Source organism: Protopterus annectens, chromosome 8.part0 (genome assembly GCF_019279795.1).
Source record: "Protopterus annectens isolate FY-2018-M chromosome 8.part0, PAN1.0, whole genome shotgun sequence".
Taxonomy (NCBI): Eukaryota; Metazoa; Chordata; order Ceratodontiformes; family Protopteridae; genus Protopterus; species Protopterus annectens.
This window is the reverse complement of record NC_056741.1, coordinates 259,674,284-259,689,576: the sequence shown is the minus strand read 5'-3', so window position 1 is coordinate 259,689,576 and position 15,293 is coordinate 259,674,284. Positions and strand designations below refer to the sequence as shown.

At 44.6% G+C, this 15,293-nt stretch overlaps 1 protein-coding gene across 2 annotated transcripts in view; it reads right to left on the bottom strand.

Annotated features, from left to right (window-relative positions):
- DENND4B (DENN domain containing 4B) overlaps nt 1-15,293 on the bottom strand; it is a 2,518,380-nt gene that overhangs the window by 810,967 nt on the left and 1,692,120 nt on the right. For both annotated transcript variants that reach the window (XM_044079736.1, XM_044079737.1), the window contains one exon: nt 3,895-4,394. In XM_044079736.1, coding sequence (XP_043935671.1) covers nt 3,895-4,394 — 500 coding nt within the window. The remainder of the gene's footprint in view (nt 1-3,894; nt 4,395-15,293) is intronic.

Genomic DNA, 15,293 nt, shown 5'->3' with positions numbered 1-15,293 from the left:
GAGCCCTAACTGGGGATGGGAAGGACTTACCATGACAAGTGTAACAGAATGAAATAGTTTTAGATATCCAAGAGGATATTATTTGGTTGGAAACAGGTTGACCCAGGGCTCTTGGGTGGGAAGTGACAAAGAGCCTGTCTAATTGTGTAGGGTTCTGATTTTGGCCAAGTAATACCAGAGCTGTCTGTGAATGTCTAGGGAAGTATCCTCTCTACCTTGTTCTGTGGAGAGGGGAAAAAGGTTGGCAGATTTTTAACTTAGATACCACTGAAACTTCCTCATGTGGAGCCTTGCCAGGGGGACCACGGTGACAGTTGCGGCCATAAACCATAGGATTCTGAAGAACTCCTTGGCTAAGATGGCTTTGAGGGGAACTCCTCCCTCAAAATAAGATGTGAGCATCACAATCTTGTCTGCTGGTAGGCAAGCCATCATTTTCCTTGTCAGAATTTGACACCCTAGGAACACCTGATCTTGGGAGGGTATCAGGGAGGACTTTTTGCGTTTTATGGTAAATCAGAGACCTGACAGCAGGGAGATGGTGAAGCTCAGGTGTTGTACAGCTGTTGAACTTCAGGGAGCCTGGATCAGGATGTCATCTAAGTAAGGGAAAAGCTGCATTCCCTTTGTTCTGATGAATGCCACGACTGGGGCCAAACATTTTGTAAATACCCTTGGTGCTGTAGAAAGACCAAAGGGTAAAGAACAGAACTGAAAGTGCACAGAATCCAGAAAGTGGAGGTAAGTCCTGAAAAGTGGATGAATGGGGATGTGTAAGTAGGAGTCCTTTATGTCCAAGGACATTAGGAAAGCCTGAGGAAGGCGCAGGGGTAGAAGAGTAGGAAGAGAAAACAACCTGAAGGAGGGGACTCTGAGGAAAGTGTTGAGGTGGGATAGGTCCAGGATAGGCCGTCAGGGCCCTTCCTTTCTAGGGACCAAAAAGAGTCTTGAATAAAATCTTCTTCCTCTTGCCAAGGTGGGTACCTCCTGAAAGGTTCCTTGAGCAAGAAATTCTTGCAGGATTGGTGGGAAGACAGGTATTGGATCTCGGGGTGGGTGAGGGATGCCTTTGGGGGTGGGTCTGGGTTCCCACGTCATGAAAAATCCCTGTTTTATGATCAAGAGGACCCAGGAATCCTGGGTAACCTACTTCCAAGCAGGAAGGGAGAGGGAGAGGCACATGGACAGAGGGGTGCCTGAGTGAAGAGCCTGGTAGTCACAGGCTACCAAGTTTTCCCTGAAAAGGCTGTTTAGAGGGAGGGGTGGCAGAGACAGGCCTGAGTGGGGCCTGTTTCCTGTGTTCCTTTCTGCGTTTTGTCTGAGGTTTCTTACCAGAAGGTCTCACAAATGAAGTTTTCATTAGGTAACTCCTCTGAAAATTAGATACTTGAGACACAAAGATATGTCTCAGCTCCTGCAGTTCCTTCCCTTTGGTTTGGAGGGCTTTAAGAGATCAGTAGCTGCTGTGCCAAACAGGTGACTGTTGCCAAGAGACACATCCAGGAGTTTGGATTTGATGTCATCAGGGAGAGCTTGCAGTCTCAGCCATGTGAACCTCCTGATGACAGAACCTGAGGCAGCAGCTCTAGCAGAGGCTTCTACACCATCGTATGTGCACTTAATAGAATGTTTTGTGACCTGGGTGCAAGAACTCAGGAGGGAAGAGATCTTCACATTAGCAGAGGAATCAAGTAAGTTCTTCCAATTGTTTTGTTATATCTGCCATGAAAGCCAGAACATATTTAGACATGTGTGTCTGACAGTTGATGGCTCTTACTGCCACGGTGGCAAAAGTGTATACTTCTTTCCCAAGAATTCCATCATCCTGCTCTCTTTATCCGAGGGCAGAAAAGAAGTGGAGGGGAGCAATTTGGAAATTCTGTCCATGGTCACAGAAGTAACTGCAGGATCTGCAGAAGGGGCCTTGTAGAGAAAGGTTGCTACTTCAGACACCTTACAGAATATGTCTGGATGCTTGGGGCTGTGAATCAGGCTGAGTCTCAGTGACTTGGCTGCTATCCCATTTAAAGAAATTTTGCATCTTAATAATGGTCTCACCAAAGGTGAGATCCTTGCCTGGGGAATCTGTGCCATTGGACTCCTCCTCTAGGGAGGCATATCCCAGAGAAGAAGCCATCCATTTGGAGTAAGTGAGGGATTCATCATCATCATCCTCTGATGTATCCTCTTCCACTAAAGGGATCGTCAGGGATTGCTCCCTTGGGGGTAGAAGTCATAGGGGCCTGAGTAGGGGTCGGGCCCTGACGTAAGGCCAGGAAAGTGTTGAGCAGGTCTTGGGTAAAGGCCTGCCAATCCGGGGGCTGTTCGACGGTTGGAGAAGACAGAGCTTGGGAAATATATTTAGTCTTCTCTTCTTATGAGTTTCTGGTGGAGAAGGTTGTGAAATATAGTGGAGGGTAGGAGGGCCTGATGCCGGCCTACACTCCACAACATCTGATTCTATGTCTTCGTGTTCAATAATTTGAGAAACCCCAAGCAGTCCCCTGGAAATAACAAGCCTAGGTTCTCCCTCGGCAACCAACTCAGGCACCTGAGTTTCCCAAACAGGACATGACATCGGGCAATGGAATAGTTTCCTCCGGGCCTTCCAACGAAGGACGCTCCGAGGACTCCGGGCCTTCATTGGCCTTGAGAGGTACAGCTGGAGTGGAGGGCACAGCAGTCGGTTCAGGCCTCCTCTTTTTGGCTTCTTCACTGGGGGCGCTTCTGAGGGTTCCAACGTCAGATACATACATGCGACTAGACAATTAAGTCTTTGGTTCTCAAGGTACAAATTCAAAGCTGCTAGATGGCTTCTAAGGGTTTTGGGGACAAAGGCCTGACAAGTACTATGTGTGGTATGGTCGTGTTCTCGGCCTAGGCAGAATAGGCAGAGCTCATGCTAATCCTTATGTGGAATTTGCCTTCCGCACCTACACTTGCCCTTTCTACCTTTCATGAAACCCAAAGCAGTAGCAAGTAAAGATTAGAAAATGCAGTTGGGGTACTTATCTGGAGTTGGATGTAGAAGAACACTTCTTCTAAAGCGACAACCGAAGCTGGTAGTCACACAGGCAGCAGAAAAGTTCTGAGGTGGATGCTTGCTGATGTCCGCTTTATACCAAACGTCCTTTTACAATTACAACCGTCAGAGAAGAGGTGAAGGATGTTGCAAGCACCGTTGCAGTAGCATTTAACTTTTGTATAATGGCAGGACATTCAAGAGTTCATCAGAGCAAACTCCTCCCTGATGTCATGAATACAGCAGCATATGAATAGAAGAACATACCCAGGTTTCCAAAGGTAATCTGACTGCAACATATGAACCTTCCAGAAAAAAACAGCCTTTGGTTTAGAAATATCTGTAGGTGTCAAAACACTGTCACAGTCATCAGTAAGAATGTCTGTGGATTTTTGCAGGGTGCTATTAAATGCAGAATACAGAGAAAGATCTTTTTAAACAAAAAAACATGTATTTCCTTAGTTTAGAAACAGTGGATGGCTACAAGTTTTTCTGGGCATGTTTAGTAGTAACAAGATAATTAAGCACTCATTGCTGAAAAAGGAGAAAACTTACTACCACCACCAGAGATAAGAGCAGTTGCAGCAGTTAGAAAAGAACAGAGGCTTCTCTGGAGTCGGGCACTACTGGTAACATCATGAGCATGCACTAGCAATTTCTTTTAACTAAAGATTTCAGTTTGATCTAGAACTGCTAAGAAATTCTACCTATGATATACTGAATAAATGTTTAAGATCCCATCTACTTTCTGGGTTTCTCCTCATCTGCTGTATGAACATAGTACATGATGCAAATGGTAAGACCATATTAGAATTTGTGACAGGGCACTAAGCTTTACATAAAAAAAACATAGAAAATAAACTATGCCTTACCTCAGAAGCTGTTGATTCAGGCCTATTCCTTGTTGCCTTCATCAGTGTTTCCTTCACTAAGCTTCTCCGCGACTGCCTTTCCCGTTGTTCAGAAGACCTTCTGCTGGCTGAACTTTCAACAGAGGCACTCTTTGCTTCTGTGCTGAGTGAGTGCCAAGATGTCTTCTTAGATGGTGACAGAAGATGCTGAAGTTTTTTAGTGACACTGGTCACATTGTTGTAATTAATATCTACTTTCCTCGGTCGATATGACTGATTCTCAGCTGGCTCCAGTGTTTTAATGAAATCCTCTGTCAGCTGCAGTTCAGAACCATCAAAAGGAAGGTTAATGCTGGAAGTGTCATCTGTGTAAACACTAAGGTTTGACAGGCTCCCATCCTCTGACTCTGTAGGCCCATTTCCCATCTTGAAATGTTCCACGACAGGAAGACTTGAATACACACCAGTAGTCATCAATTCATGTCCACTGTCTGAACGTCTGAGGCCTAGTTCTTTCACCCCTTTGAATAAAAAAAAAAAACATGCTGTGAGGACTTTGCATTTCCAATCTTTGTCTCATAATTTAAATCTAGAGATCTCAGCCTCTATTTCTACTATTGTTTAAAGGAATGCCCTTCAACCTCCTAACCCTCAAAAACTGTCCTAATTAAAAACAGTGTGTGTGTGTGTGTCTCACATACTCACAAATATACACAGATTTAGACACACACCACACACTACAGAAATGTATATGCAAACATATATACATAGGGCCAGATTCAGGAAGCCACCGTGTAAGAGTTATAACTCTTACACGGAGGCTGCAGTTAAACGGTGTGATGTCAGCATATCATGCATATGCATGAGGTGCATGAGGCATGCTGAATCACACTAGTAACTCTTACACGGTCCGTGTAAGAGAGTAGGGGGCGTGTCTGTAGGCTAAGCCCTGCAAGCGGACACACTCCCGGAAGACTAGAATGGCTGAAAGTAAACAGCCACGAGAGAGGCCATGGAAATGTGAATAAACACACTACACAACACATGCTCCGACAGACCATCAGTGTATAAAGTGAAGAGATGTTATAAAATTAAATTAAAACCTTTTTTTTTTTTTAAACCCCGTAAATGTTTGCTACTGTGTGCGCGGGTGTGCTACTAGCGCAATTGCAGTTAGCAGTCAGTGGAAAAGGATATAAAAACTAAATATGCAAAGTAAGCCAAGAAGTAATAGCTTAGTGGTAGAGTTGCTGGCCTAAGAGTAGGCAGGCAGGGTTCGAGCCCCCACAACAACCTTTTTTTTTTGTAAATAAGCACTAAAAAGCCCCCTGACAGTATTGTACAAATGTAAAAGTATTCCCTTTTGTAAAATGCAATGAAATGGAGCATATATTTTGAAGTAACACAATAATAAAAATAGTCAGAAATGTACTCATAGCTAAGCTGCTGAGAGACAGACTGCCCGTAGCTGAGTAGTTTTTAAAAAGCTGCAAACTGTGTGCCCGTTGCTAAGCACCGGTTTAACAGGCTGAAACTGTTTGCAACTTGCTGTGCTGAGCTGAACATGTGTGTCACTAGCCAATTAAGGTTTACCCTAGCGCACACCATTTGCGTGCCGCTCCCACAAGCTAACTGCCAGTGCGCATGCGTTACCTCCACGCAAACGAGCGCAGACCTGCTTTTAAGTGCTTAAAAGTGCTTTTGGCATGTTTGATTGACAGGTCTCAACTCATTTCTGTCAGGAAAATCAAAAATCAGTTACCAGATTCGAACCCAGGATACCATGCACTAGAGTCAAGGTACTAAACCACTAAGCCATGACAGCAATACCTAGAAATGCAAAAATAGCATATATATGGGATAAAATCCAGAATGGAGCATGATAAAGCATTTCCAGTGAAGTAGATACAATTCCAAAACGGCCAATCAGAGAAATGTGCGGGAAAAGCGGCATATATAAGCCCCATAGGCGGGAATACACAGCAGAAACGATTGTAGAACAGACCTGCAGTCAGAATGAGTGGAGTAGGTGAGGGACGTTGCTTTCGAGCACAGCGTTGAGGAGTCCAGATACATGGTCTGGCTCCTTGTCCATCATCACGAGGCCCAACTCATGCAGGGCCAGGTCTCATGGGGAGCGTATAGGGCAGAGGCATGGGACCAGTTGGCTCGTGATCTGACCAGTGCTACTGGCATTCCACGCACTGGTGAGCAGGTCCGTCACCACCATGCGGACCTGAAGCGACGCAAGCAAGACCAGTTGACCGAATGGATCCAGGAGGCCTGGGATATGCCCAACGCCCCACTACTGAGTAAGTTACATTTTGCTTATGTATGTAAGGATTTCAACTGGCTGATACCATGGAGATGTGTAGTCCAATATTACTTCTTTCATATTACAGCTGCAGGTGTCCGCTCTGCGAACCGCGAGATGTATGCCCGTAGGCTGGTGCGCCACCATGCAGGTTAGTAACCCCACCCATTACTTGTAAATAAATATTGTACTGTAGCATGTATCAGAACACTGCAGTGTATTGATTAAAAGTAATATAATGTGCAAGCAGGAATTGTAAGTCTGCAGGTATGGCTGCAACAAGTTCATCAGTATGCAAGTGTAACTGGAAATATAATTGATAGAATTAAACAGTGCTGTAATACAGATGTCCCACCATGAATTAAATATAGTGTAACCTGCAGTAGTCTCAAGAGTACAGCTTTAGAATCTGAGGTAGTCATATGTGAGATATATCCCTGTTGAAATGCTGAATCATGACAGAAGTGAGGCTGTTGGAAAGTGTTTGAATCACCACCAGTCTAACATGTGAACAAAGCCTAGAAGTACCAACCTGAACTGTGAAGTTGCAGGATGTGTGAGAGTGACAGAAAGGGTCATGTATGAATAAATAAAGTAGTAATAACCCCTGAATATAGTAGCCCCAGTGTGTTTCTACAGAACTAAATGCATGTGGGAAGTACATCTTAATATCCCAAACTGATTTCAGTGTGTCAGAATCTGGAATGTCTAGGCCAAAGTCTGTATGGTGATCACAGTAAACAATTTGCAGATAGAATGAATGATTATCTGACAGATTAAACAGCCATAGTTGTCCCCTGTCCTGTCAAAGTGTAGCAGGATGATGTATCTGATCAGATTCAAAATAAGTAGGATAGTGATGTATTTGTAACAGGTGTAGCATGACAGTCAAATAAAAATTATTTTGAAACATCAGCCTCAACTTAATTGTGTACCTATTATAAATGTAAATCAATGTGTAACATATGAATGTGTCATCACTTTCTATCTCCACCCAACCCTATAATTCCATATAACAACACCCACTAAATAATGGTATGTGAACATTTCATTAATCATGGACATTTGTCCGTTTCAAAAATATATGCATGTCTGTTTGTGCATGTGCCCTGTTCATACCTGCAAATTTGATGGCCTGTTGCCATTAATCAACCCTGCATGTTGTTTGACTGTGTATTTCTGTTCAAATAATGCATGTGATATTGATATGCCCTTGTTCAATGGTGTTAATATCTGGGTGTTTGTTTGATGGGAATACCAATGCATGCTGTTACAACTAATCTGAATGGAATAAAATGCCACTAACCCAAACTAACATAACTACTCACAAACCTAGAACGCTTGGGAAGGCAGGTCCCAGCGGACCCACCTCTCCCACCTCAGCTGGCGACTGCACCTGGCACTAGTGCCCAGGCCGGACCCCCCTCCGGTGGCCCTGTGCCACCTTCGGGTGGAAGCACTGCAGGGGATGGGGCCCGTCCCCCCTCTGCAAGTGTGGCCGGAGGGGTTCGTCCACTCACCCTCCAAGGTGTCCGGTCTGTGGTGCGAAGGGAGATCCAAGACTCCGTTCTTGGGCCCCTACGCCAGCTCGAGGCTCGTGTGGCACAGCTAATGGCCCCGGCCGTTGCCCCGCCTACACAGCCCCCAGCACAGCCCCATCCTGGGCTGTGAAGGAACAGTGGCAACTGCCTATGGGTGGGGATATCAGTTCCACTGTTGCCATCTGTGGGCTCATGCATCTCGGATATCCCAACCTCCGTCCCCGTCAATTGTGTAACCCCCCCACGTGTGTCATACACCACCCCTGTATGAGTCTTGTCTGTCTTGTCTGTTAACCTACCCAACCTACCTCCCCAGCTATACCGACTTCCTTCACCTGACATACCACTCTCACCTGAAAAAAAAGGGCACTCTGTACCCACAAAAAATTATGCCCCATACATAGCTGTCCATGTCGCACACATGTCTGCTTGACATTGAAACAGTTAATTACAATTGGCTCTACAACAAATATTAATGTTGTCCTGACACCTCTCTCAGGGGTGAAAGTTTTCCAATGTCTCACCAAAATACATGGAAATGCACAGCTGTTGCTGCCAATGACATGGGCATCTATGGGCCTTACCTACATCCCTCCTGCAAATCCCACGCTTGTTTCCCTACTGTCTTACCCTCTTTGTGACCCCTTTTCACCACTTTCCTGCCACCCCTTTTCTTTTCTTTCAAAGAAATTAGCTGGTGTGCTTGTGTTAGCGGAGCTCACCGCCAGTCGCATCGTGAGCTCCGCAAACGAGCGCAGACCTGGTTTAAAGTGCTTAAAAGTGCCTTTATGGCACTTTGATTGACAGGTCCTGTACTCAGTTTGAAAGCTTGCAAATAAAAATAAATTCCCACTGTCAGTTTCGAACCCAGGACCTTGGTAACATTAGTCTGTATGACCTACCACTAAGCCATGCCTGCCTTACAATAACACAGTGCTAAAATAAATATAACATGTAATAGTGAAAATCAGTATAAAAGCAATATAAGAGATGTACTATCTGAAGCATGTCAGGCAGAGTTTTAATGGCCAAATTACTGGATTCCCATACTAGGTCAGTGTTAACAGAAACAGCCCTGCTACTTGTTAGCTTGTACATAATAAAGTAAGGTAATGTACATATATGAAGGTACGTATATCTACACATACATATATATAAATATATATAAATACATATGAAATATAGTTGTAGGTGTCAGTATCCATACACACTCACTACAGGAAACAGTGAACATAAATGCAGCAACCTGAATCTGCAACACAGCCTGACCCCTGTGTGACCTACTTACCCTTCTAACTGCTTAAAGGTGGCCTCAGCACTTTGATTGACAGGCCCTGTACTCAGTTTGAAAGCTTGCAAATAAAAATAAATTCCCACTGTCAGTCTCGAACCCAGGACCTTGGTAACATTAGTCTGTATGACCTACCACTAAGCCATGCCTGCCTTACAAGAACACAGTGCTAAAATAAATATAACATGTAATAGTAGGAATCAGTATAAAGGCAATATAGGAGGTGTACTATCCAAAGCATGTCAGGTAGAGTTTCAATGGCCAAATTACTGGATTCCCATACTAGTTCAGTGTTAACAGAAACAGCCCTGCTACTTGTTAGCTTGTACATAATAAAGTAAGGTAATGTACATATATGAAGGTATGTATAGCTACACATACATATATATAAATATATATTAATACATATGAAATATAGTTGTAGGTGTCAGTATCCATACACACTCACTACAGGAAACAGTGAAGATAAATGCAGCAACCAGAATCTGCAACACAGCCTGGCTCCTGTGAGACCTACTAACCCCTTTAACTGCTTAAAGGTGCCTCCAGCACTTTGATTGATAGGCCCTATACTCAAGTCAAAAGCAGAATATAAGCATACTAGTAGGCCCTACCACAAGACCATTGTAACACTAGTCTGTATGACCTACCACTAAGCCATGACTCTCATACAGGAATATAGTGCTAAATAAGTGGAACATGTAATAGTAGGAATGAAGATAAAGGCAATATAGTATGTCTACTACCCAAAGCATGTCAGGCAGACTTTTATAGTCCCAATTACTGGATTCCCATACTAGTGTAGTGTTAACAGAAACAGCCCTGCTAATTGTTAGCTTGTACCCAATAATGTCAGCTAATGTACATATATGAAAGTATGTATATGTACACAGATATATATATATATTTATATAGCAATACATATGACATATAGTTGTAGGTGTCAGTATGCATACACACACTACAGGGAACAGGCAAGAGAAATGCAGCAACCTGAATCTACAACACAGCATGAAGCATGGGAGATGTACAAACCTTCAAACTCACAGAACACTGTCAACAGCATACCAGCATGGTCCACGCCCTACAATCTGAAAGGGCAACGCCTATCTCACATACCCTTTTATAGCAGTGTCCTGAAATCACAGTGAGACATGCAATCAGTACACACCTGGCTGCATGCAATTAGCAAATGCTGCCTTACAATTGGTGCAGAGGCCATCACATGGACCTATGCAGATACCTACAAAAGCATTGAGTACCCACACTACACTCATGCAATACATTCATTGCACAAAACCTACAGAGAAAGAGAGAGAGAGACAGAGAGATAAACAAACAAATATAACGACAGCCAGCAGCAAAAGCAGCAGCAAGCAGCAAGCAGCAACAAGCACCACTGGCACAGCAACAGCTGCCACAAACACAGGTAATGCAAAGTAGCAGGTTAATCCTGTGTATACTGTGACACCTCCAAATGTATCATAGTTCACTATCTATAGGTATGTCCATGAGATAGGTTTGTGTGTACATAGTCCTGAAATATAAACATATGTAATATTGCTGTACATGTTGCCCATACTTAACACTTCCATAGCTTAGAACACAAGGCCAGTTGTGCATATGATGCAGTAGTTCCCAGGGTCAGTAGAGGTTCCTCCTCATTGGTGTGGAACCACTGTGTATGTATGGCACTGTTCAGGTACATATCCTGTAGTATGGCCAGGGATTAATATCAGTCTGTCATGTGGTGCTATGTCCTTCAGGGGTGAATGTAGCACACATCCAGGGATACCATTTCATAACAGTGATGCTATGTGTTCTGCAATGATGAAGGTGGCTCTCACCTGGACATGTGAGAGGATAGGGAGGTGACAGTCATCTGGGATAACTAATACCACATGTGTAGGAGAATGGGGGGGGGGGTACCTGCACCTACACTGTCTGCAACAATGTTGCCAATATCTGTGCATTTGGTGAATGTGAAGCATCTTAACACTGCTGACCACAGATGCCTTGCTGTCATGTGAATCTGCCCTGTGCTGCAGTAGCCTCCTACTATTGTTATACAATATGCCTGTATCTGTACTCCACTGGACAGGATTAATACGTGGTGTGCAGTTGTTCTGGGTTAGATATGTGTGTGCACAGTAGATGCAGTATGTGGGATGTCTGTGGTAAGCATATGCAAAGGTGCTGGCGGTGTGTGTTGTGGCTTCCACTGGCCCAATGGGCTGCATGGATAGCATCACTGTCATAACTACTGACTAACTGTGTAATTAAATGCATACATAGCAAGGTAGTGTACTGTGCTTGTGGTGTTGTTCGGATATGTAAATCCAGGCTGAGTAATGTGTGCACATCACAGGGTTGGGTTGGATGGCAACACACATCCAGTATGTAGGGATGAACACCCAGAATGTGTCAGACGTGTCGCCTGTGCAGAAGTATCCGGCCATTACCTGTGCAGCCCCACAACACACACACATGCAACATATGGCAGAAGTACTATAGCAGTACACACATGTTCATAGGTTCATACTAGGCTATTTGCCCTAGGGCATTGGTAAGCCTAGTAGAATGTGTTTGTCTTCGCCACCCAATTACAAGTTATGCTGCTATGCCCTTGTCCGATGTTAGTATACTGTGCCTCTGTCTAACAGTGACATAGAAGTGATACCTGGGGTACAACTATGATCTACATCCACTCATCCAGATTCCTATGGAAGAGAGTCAATGAGGGACTCTGCCTAACCTGTAGTGTGAGCTCATTACAGAGTGAAGGGAGCCTCTCGGTTAGGAATATGCCCCTCCAGCATGTCCATGTATGTCAGTGCTGAGGTCCAGCTCTCCTGAGCATGTGGCTGTATGGGACTCTGATTGCCTGAGGTGCAGCATGTTCATTACTGCTGGGTAGGACATGGCTGTATATGGCACACACAGATTGCCTCTGAACAGGCAGTAAGCCACTGAGTCCAGCTGGATTTACTTTACCTGGGCAGCATATGACATCTGTGTGAGCCATTGCATCCCCTTGATGAGGTACTGTTGTCCTGTACCAGTTGCTGTGGGTGTCTGGTTAGGTACATCCCAAAAGGTGCATTGTACGCAATTATAGGCTTGATGATGGATGAGTAAAGAGGCACAATGACCTCCCCTGCCATACATGTGAATCCCTCATGATTAGCTGGGCTATATAACATGTCTTTCAATCCACATTGGCCATGTGGTTGACAAATGACAGACCGCTACCATGTTTCTTCCCCAGGTCCCCAACCACGTCTTCTGTACTCAATGGCCTAACACCTATGTTGTACTGTGCCACCAATGTGGAGGTGGGAATCTGCATTGAATACTGATACTCCCCCTCCTTTGTTCAAGTGTTGGGGCCGACAAGAATGGTAACAGCTATAACCTGGTAGTACTGGTGTGCTCCTGTGAAACCTGAAACAGGTTCATGTTACTGCACAGATATCGATGGCCAGAATGTTAAGTAGGGTTTTGAGTGCGTGCATCCTTAGGTCTAGACTTCCGGTGTTGAGTAGCATCACTCTTACTTCCTCATCCTTTGTGATACAAATGGATGTGGGTTTGCCTTATGAGCCTTGCCTAATACAGGCACTATGTGTGTAGCAAGAGGCTCCGCCAAATTCCAATAGGACAGGGGTGACAGGTGCAAGCTGTCCCTAGCAAAGCATACCACCCCAAGATGGCAGGCATTGGCACACCTGTGAATGACACCAGTATGTCAGTCAATTGTTGGAAGGGATCATCGTGCCTTGATATTGTGGCATGGTTCTAGGTGAGGGTAGGATGCTACTCAAGGTCAGGGTCAAACTGTCTTGGGCTACGTGCTCAGAGAGCTCTGTACTGTCTCATGTCATGTAGTCCAGGGAGGAATGTGTCAGGCCATTCACACCAGCATGGACATTGACTGAGTCATACCTGTACTTGCCTTGGGGTTACCTGAGTGTTTGTGTTATGTGGCAGGTCATAGTGGCCGACAGGCTGCACACCGTGACCCTCACCTCGTTAAGCCTGGTGAACGTGATGTTAGTGTGCCTGATGATAGAGGCACCTAGTACAGGTGTATGAGGTGTGTTGTTTACTGTTAATGGCTGTGAGTGTTCAGCACATTGGCTTTGTGTGATATGTGTTGCACATGTTCGTTTCCTTGGTAGTGGTTGCATGGATGTCTGCTTAGGAGGTCTCTGCTGCATAGGCATAGCTGTGGTCCGAGCCTACAAGTATGTTCATGTGTGATCATGTGTTAGGTCCGCTGTTGTGGTAGGTCTATGTGAGACTGGAAGTGTAGTGTGTGGTCTCCTTGGCCACCTGACTGGTTATGGCGGTATTGAGTAGACAGAGCCTAGCCTCCAGTTTGGTATATGGTTGCATCACTCACATGAGTTTGAATTTGTTGTTAGGAGGAGGGGGTTGTCTGTGTACATGCATCTGTTCCAACATTGTCTCTGGAGTACCACACTCACCAGCTGGACTGGGAAGGGAACTGACAACTGACCTCTGGACATGCTAGAATACTATTCTGAATTCTGTAATAATTAATGATTGAAAACAAGGTCCAGTGGGGAGTGAGGGTGTACTGACATTACCTACAACTGCTGACTGATATAAAAGCGTCAGTGAGCAAGTGCCAGGTAACCTAAGTGCAATGTGTCACAATTAAGTAAATGCAACAATGAGAAGCAGTCACTTGCTGTCATGTGTAACATGGAAATACATACAGTAAGCAATGCAGATATCAGTAGTGAGTCACAGACGTGTTGACAAGCTGTGTACTATGTGGAAGTAGCATACCAGTGAAATAACAAGCTAACAAATAACAAGCATATAAACAAAGGTAGATCCAGGAGGCCTGGATGTAGTGGTTGCTACAGCAAACAAGGTGTAGCAATGTCAGTAAGATACAGCTCAGATATGCAGGCACTATAAACCTGAAACCAGATGTCCCCAGCTATGAATGGCAGAGTACAGCCTATTGTCACACACGAGTGCAGACCACAAACCTTGTTAATGTTAAATAACTGGCCTGAAGGCCAACTGCCCATACCAGAACTAATACACTTGTACACTGGGCCCTCAATCAGCAGTTCCCAACTTCAATGGATGAAAGATATGTGTCCTGCCACCACAGTGCTTGCCACCAACCTCCCTAATGTAAAACAACTGGTCTGAAGGCCAAGTGCTTAGTACAAATGACATAGAATGATAGCTACACTGTAATCAAGTTTTAACCAAGCAGTAATAAGTAGAAGTTAATACTCCCTGTATAGAATGTGTACCATGTATTGTTGAGATACTATGCTGATAACCTGTTTGTGTACCTTTCCAGCTTGACATGGCTCCAAAAGGAACCCATCATATTCTGCTGCAGAGGATGACGTGATTCACCAGAGCCTGGTGCGTGACTATGCCATCCTGTTCTCACGCACCACCCAGAATCAGCAGGAGAGGTCTGCACTGTGGCAAAACCTCGTTAGCAGGATAAATGATGTTGGCATGCATGATAGGACATATGAGCAGGTGAGACATCACTGCAGTGATTTGATAAGAAATGTCCGCCAGCGTGCTGCAGATATCCGCAAGCAACAGGTTGCCACAGGTGGGGGGGTGGCCACACATCCCCCCCTCACGAGACAGGAGGGGCTACTGCTAAGTGTTGTGGATCCAGCCCCAGAACAACAACAGCAACACTCATGCATCATGATGGAGGTTGGATCCACACAGCAGCAAGACACCGAGCATGCAGGTAAGATGCCATATTCATTTATTGTTATTACTTTTACATTTGTTGACCCAGATAGTCTAGCTGGATATATGTCCATTTTCAGTAGAGGCCTGTGGAGAAAAGCTCCACACATAACGTAATAAAGGCAGACAGACAAGTTGTTAATACAGACAGCCAACATGATAGAATTGTACACCAGCCTGTTAACTAAATCAACATACATGTAAGGAACTCAAACAGTTTAGAGTCATACACAATGTACCGTTGGTTTCAAAGCAATCCTACCTAAAGCATAACGGTTATGCAATAAGGCAAAAGCCATATACATAATAGTTAGGGCTCAGAAGGGTAGAGAAGTAGAAGGAGTATGAAAGATACAATGATATGGAAGAGGCAGGAGTCAAGAAGGGAAGTGAGGAAAAGAAGGAAGACAGTCAAGAGGATGTGGGAGGGATGGGAGAAGTAGGTCAGAGCATAGAAGGACATCAAGGTGAAAGAAACAGGGTAGAAGCTAGTTTCTATGCA